At 26.4% G+C, this 6698-nt stretch overlaps 1 protein-coding gene across 1 annotated transcript; it reads left to right on the top strand.

Moving 5' to 3' along the window:
* Positions 1-386: 386 nt before the first annotated feature.
* Positions 387-5562, top strand: LOC136090027 (uncharacterized). The gene is made up of 2 exons (XM_065816131.1): positions 387-451; positions 5073-5562. Exons 1-2 carry the CDS (start codon positions 387-389, stop codon positions 5560-5562), a joined length of 555 nt encoding a protein of 184 aa, XP_065672203.1.
* Positions 5563-6698: the final 1136 nt, after the last annotated feature.

Raw genomic sequence — 6698 nt, 5'->3', positions numbered from 1 at the left:
ACTATGGTTCTAATATTACCAACAATTCATTGTCGAATTTTTTAAACCCAAAATTTAAACCTCATTTATTGACAAGATTTGGAAAAGAGTGTCAAACAGTTAAACAATTGAATCTAAGTGCAACAGGTGACGATTTATCACTTCATTCAAAACAAACTTTGGCACCATCTCCAGACAAAGAACTTACCCCAGCAGAAAAGCTCCTTTTTGAAATGATGAATCATGACAGTCCACAGTTTGGGTTCTTGGACACATCAATATCAAACCCTTTTGATGCAGAATTAGATGCTTACAAAAGATTGGGGTTCCCACAAAAGAGCTATGACATTCTGGAGTAATGGAGGGTTCATTCACTACAGTTACAACTACTCTCCAATGTAGCGAAAATGGTTTTATGCATTCCTGCTTCATCTACTTCATTTGAGCGTGTATTTTCACAAGCTGGAATATTGTCAGTTGCAAAAGAACTCCTCTAAAGTCAGAAACAATGGAAAAGCTAGTTTACATTAAAGAAAATATCTCAAGAGTAACAATTAAAAAATGGAAAATTAAAGAAGATATTCCGGAGTCTGAAATCGATTAATTTTAGTTAAGTTAAACATATTATTATATTGTTTCTATTGATGTATTTAATTTGAAATAAAATATAATTGATATAATAGAACAAAGCTGTGAAACTTTTTCTAATATATCTATAATATATAGTTGAAATAATAGAACAAAGCTGTGAAACTTTTTTTTCATACTCCCAAACAATACCAGTATATTATACAATTTATAAAAAAAAAGTTTTTTTGAAAATTTTATGAGGCCAGGGTGAGGTAAAAAATAATTAAAAAAAAAACGAAAAACAGTTTTTCATTTCTTTATTATAGTCCGAAAAAAATTGCCTATTTGTTAGTAAAAATTTTTTCATGACATAATTTTTGAACACCCCTCATGAACATGTTTTGCTGTTTTATTTTTTTAAAAATTTTTATCAACATAAATTTTTTTTTTAGTACTAAAATAGTTTAACTTGAATTCTACATGAAAATCTCTCTTTGTAAAATTTTGTTTTTAACAATTGTTTAAAACTTCCGTGCTATTTGTAGTAGAAAAAAATTTGATAAAATATAGCCGGGGTCGGGGCCGGGTTTGTGACCGGAGCTAAATTAACATTTTTGCATCATAAGGTATTTTTTTAAATTCAGAATTCATGTTATGTTTTGTATATATATGCATGAATGAACATCATTATGATCAACATAATCGTCATCACCGTCATCATCATCATTAGGCTTTAGCCTTCCTCTTTTATGCTATTTCTCTAATATAAACAATCAAGAGCATTTTCTTTCCTTAACTAAAGCTCACTCATACAATATGTATGGCACTCTTTTCAAGTTTTCTTACTTCTACCACTACCATTTTATCTTGAATCTGCTTATACCTAAATCAATCGATCTGTATGTGCTGATACCTAAATCAATTGCTCTATACGTGCTGATACTTAAATCAATTACCTAAATCAAGTTTAATCTTCTCTAACAAACGTTGTTAGAAACAACGTTTTTTTAAATCTGTCTAAGATTATGGCTCCTTTTCTTGTCTTGTTACAACACATATGCATCTTATCATCTTCTTTTTTAGCAAATACTACATCATATAAATACTAAAGATTTTACAGGTATAAAAGGATATTCTATGCCAGCATCTAAGTAAATAGCAAAAATATATGCTTATATCCATATTATTTATGCACAAATGTGCATCTTGGAAGCTTTTATTCCGTCTCTTCAAAAGTCAAACCTCATTCAACTCCACATTTCTCACCATCTTGAGCAGCTGCTTAATTAAACCATAATAATTTTTTTTCATCTTTTTTACAAGAATATCTCTCTAAAAAATAAATGTCCTTTTATAATTGCATGAAGTAAATGTAAAATGGTCCTGACCAATGTTAAGCTCTGTTATTTTCAGTTTACTAAATCTCGTATCTTATCTCAGATGTTAGGTTTTTGAGACTTTTTGAAATGCTCTTGTCTTGACAAAAAGTCAAGACAAAAGTATAAAGTTGAGTCGTCAATATAAAAACTCGCTACAATGGTCAATAAGGAAATCTATTGGTTTAAAACTCTTTGTTACCGGGAAAAATAATTAATCTGGAAAAATAAGATATCATAAAAGCCGACGTAACAGACGCAGATAAGCTAGATGTCATATTTGTTATCGAGAATCAAATAAACTTTGAAGATCCACTAACAGTTCTGGATAAAAAATTTTCAAAAAAAACTACACCTATACTGATGTGTCACTAGATAAGATCTACTAAACAACTTGAGTTTGTCGACAACACACATGGCCGCCGAGAGAGAAGGGCAAAAAGTACATACGTGCCTCGCGCGCTAAAATAATAGGGGCAACAAACGAACAAAAAAAAACTGAACTTGGTACTAAAAATTTCAGCTTTTAAAATTTTTTTTTTATTTTGCATTTTCTATTGTCTATACAGTGCTCAAAAGATTGTCTGTAAAGGGTAAAAATTTACCTATTTTTGTAAAATAATAAACTTCATTCAGGAACTGGCATAGTGCAAACTGTTTAAGATTCTCATTCATCTGGATGAAAGATTTAAAATAAAACTTAAACAAAAACTTCTTACTATTGACAATAAATTAAGTTATTTCTAAAAAAATTTTTCTTTTTTTTTCTTTCAACTTTATTTTTATCTTCTTTTTTATTATTTTCTGGTTTTTATTTTTTATTTATCTTCTTAATTTACCTTATGCGAACAAGCCACCTGGTTTGCTTTTTTCTCTTCTTGTTATTATTAACTTAAACAGTGTAAAAAATAACTCTTAATCCTATTAATAATTATTGATTAACAATCAATAAAATTACTTTAACAAATAGTTCTTTTTATAACTTTATTTCAAAGCAGCTCTTATACTTAATTTTGTTTTGTTTTTTGTACACCTTGAGGTTTTTATTTTCTTTTATTAAATTGTGTCATATTTTTTTTGCTTTTTGGCTTTTGATAAAATATACTTAATAAAATTAATTGAAATATATTCTTATTAAATATATTTTAACAAAATATATTTTTATTAAATATATTTTAGCAAAATATATTTTGTTAAAGTAATGGTATTATAAAATATTTATCTTATAAAACAACTGCTTATAACGTAAAAATACGATGTAAACTACGGGGCTTAGTGATAAGACTATTTTTGTCTTCTTTTTGCGATGTAAATATTTATTTATACATTTTGGTATTGCAGCATTATTTAAACGGCTAAATACACACACACAGACATATATATATATATATATATATATATATATATATATATATATATATATATATATATATATATATATATATATATATATATATATATATATATATATATATATATATATATATATATATATATATATATATATATATATATATAAAAGATCACAAACCTGTAAAAATAAAAGCTAGCGAAATCGAGACAACTTCATCGAGAATATTTTGCATCATAATTGTTTGAAGTAGTCTTCGTTTTTCATTTCTGAAAACACTTTAGGCTTTCTCAACCAAATATTTTCAAAGGTTCTATTTTCCAATCTGTATGCGATCGAATTTTAAACGCAAATATTGTTGCTAATATTGAAGGTCAACAACTTTTTAAGTAAACTTAAAAGTGGTAAAATAAAAAAAATTGTAGGCCTCTATAGAACAAGAGCACCTATCGGGCACACATGTTGAAAATAAATTAGAAATTATATTTAAATATAGCTTCCGATTTAAACAGCAGTTTTTTTTTTGTCGAGAGACTATTATTTGAATTGAAGATATCTTCATTTGGGCAAAACCACCCACCAATATCTTTTAATTTAGTGAAAGTATATAGGTGTATAAACCAATAAAAAAACCATACGTCAATAGCTCGTTGACATTTGGATCTTTAGCTTCTCCATAATAGATTGAACTTTATCATTTTTAAAGGTGAGGTTTTGAGACATGATTTATAGACTAATATTGAGTTATAAATATGTTCGACTGTATTTGCAGTAAAAAAAACAGTGTTTCTTTCATAAAAACTTATGACATTTTAATATAAGTTTTAATTACTCAGAGACTTGATACTAAAAAGTACGTGATTTGTGTTATTAGGGTAGTTTTGGGTAACGGGAAAAAGGTTACAGATTATTTAATTGATTATATAATAATAAGATTAATTGATAATATAATTTATAATTGATAATATAAATGCAGATTAATTGGTAATATAATAATAAAGAGAAAAAGCTACTAAGTTTCTCGGAGTATATATTGATAAAAATCTTTCTTTAAGAAATCATATTGATGATACTTCCAATAAAATTGCTAAATGCATCGGAATTCTCTATAAAGCAAGAAATATATTATTTAAACACTACTTAACACTACTTAACACAATTATATTATTCATTTATACATTGTCATATAAACTACGCGAATATTATATGGGGAAGCACTTATAGAACAAAGCTAAAATCTTTTTACCTTCATCAGAAACACGCGGCTCGCGTAATAAATTTTAAAAATCGGTTTTTTCATGCGAAACAACTTTTTAAATAAATGAATATTTTAAATGTATATCAACTAATGTCTTTAATATTTTATGTTTCATGTTTAAATGTAGAGAAAATTTGTTGCCAAATGTATTACAAAATCTTTATTGTATGAAACCTAAAAACAAATATAATCTTCAAATTAATAACAATCTTATTGCCCCTTTTTGCCGTAAAAGCAAAGACCAGTTTTTTGTTATTGTTCTATTTTGTATATATATATATATATATATATATATATATATATATATATATATATATATAATATATATATATATATATATATATATATATATATATATATATATATATATACATATATATATATATATATATATATATATTCAATTAAACCAACCGCGATCGTGAACGGACGTATTCTTTTATCGAAGGAAAAAAAAAAATGGCGAAATTTTCAGCAACCAATGTAAAGGATTTACTGGAGATACATGAAAACACAAAATAAAACTTTTTAATGATAGATTTGATAAAATGGAAATTAAATTTAATAATATGCAAGAAGAAAATAAAAATCTTAAAAATGAAATGAAGGAATTAAGAAAGGCAGTCGATTTTGTAAGTGAGAAGTATGAAACTACTCTAGCTGAATTGAAAGAACTGAAAAAAAACGCAATTCCAAATGTCGAACTAACAGATAACATAAAGTTTAATGACAAAGACAATGATGTGAAAGACAAGCTTGCCGAACTTGAAGATCGAAGTCGTAGGAATAATCTTAGGTTTAATGGAGTCGAAGAAAGCGAGCACGAATCATGGGAAGACAGCGAGAGAAAAATTCAAGAAATCTTAAAATCTAAGTTTGGTTTTACTAATGATTTAGAAATTGAAAGGGCGCATCGAATAGGAAGAAATGAAAAAAGAGTTAAAAAGAACAGAACAATAATAGTCAAATTTCTTAATTACAAAGAAAGAAATGCAGTTTTTGAAAAATTTATCAAACTAAAACTTTGAAATGAAAAACTATATGTTAATGAAGATTTTAGCGAAAGAACAACGGAAATTAGGAAAAAGTTGTTTAAAGAAGCAAAGGAATTAAGAGCCAAAGGTAAATTTGCTAAAGTTATTTACAACAAACTTATTACGCGCGATTTTTAAATGAATTCTTTTATTTTAGTTATTTAAATTTTAAAAATGGATTCTAATTATCAAAACAATTTTGAATCACTATCATTTAACTTTTTTCAATTTAACGACTTGGCGCTTGACACTAATTCAGATCCGGATCTAAACTATTTAGTGATGTAGGAGCTTTGCAAAACGATTGTTCCTATTTCTATAACAATGAAATAAAAGAATTTCTTTCTCGGGATCATTTAAATGTTATTCATTTTAACATTAAAAGTCTTAAAAAAAACTTTGAAAATTTGTGTAATTTAATAGTAGAAACCTCAAATACATTTAGTATAATTTGCTTAACTTAAACGTGGTGTGAATTTGATGACGCTAAATCTAATTTAAATCTCCATATTCGAGGTTTTAATATGATCCCACTAGCGCGTAAAGCAAATAAACGCGGAGGTGGTGTACTTTTTTATATAACGGAAAATTTGAGGTTTTTTATTAGGCCTGAGATGAATATTTCTGATTACAATAAAGAAATTTTAACAATTGAACTTTTAACCAATAGTTCTAAAAATATACTTATAAGCTGCTGTTATCGCCCACCATCTGGCCATATTGAAAGTTTTAATGCATTTTTGTGTAATGATATTTTAAAAAATAGTTTTAAGGAAAAAAAACTAAATTATATAACTGGTGACGTAAATTTAAATTGTTTTGAATATCACGTTAATAACAACATTAAAAAATTTTACGATGACTTATTCGAACATGGAGCGATTCCGTTAATTAACAAACCTACTAGAGTAACCCCAACTTCAGCTACCTTAATTGATAACATTATAACAACCGATATCTTTAATGAAACTCTTAAAAAAGGTATAATAAAAAGTGACGTTTCTGACCACTTCCCTATTTTTTTCTCTATTAATATTGACAACAAATTAATACAACAACATAAAAAAGTAATTATTAAACGTTTTTTCACCGATGCAAATCTAGCATCGTTTAAGGATCAATTATCTTTA

The sequence above is a fragment of the Hydra vulgaris genome, chromosome 13, assembly GCF_038396675.1.
Source record: "Hydra vulgaris chromosome 13, alternate assembly HydraT2T_AEP".
Taxonomy (NCBI): Eukaryota; Metazoa; Cnidaria; class Hydrozoa; order Anthoathecata; family Hydridae; genus Hydra; species Hydra vulgaris.
This window is presented reverse-complemented; position numbering and strand designations above follow the sequence as displayed.

Coding starts and splice junctions, on each gene's coding strand:
- LOC136090027 (XM_065816131.1), top strand. CDS start 387: ATGGTTTTATGCATTCCTGCTTCATCTACTTCATTTGAGCGTGTATTT. Junction 452..5,072: donor TTTTCACAAGCTGGAATATT/GTCAGTTGCAAA, acceptor TTTTAATGATAG/ATTTGATAAAATGGAAATTA.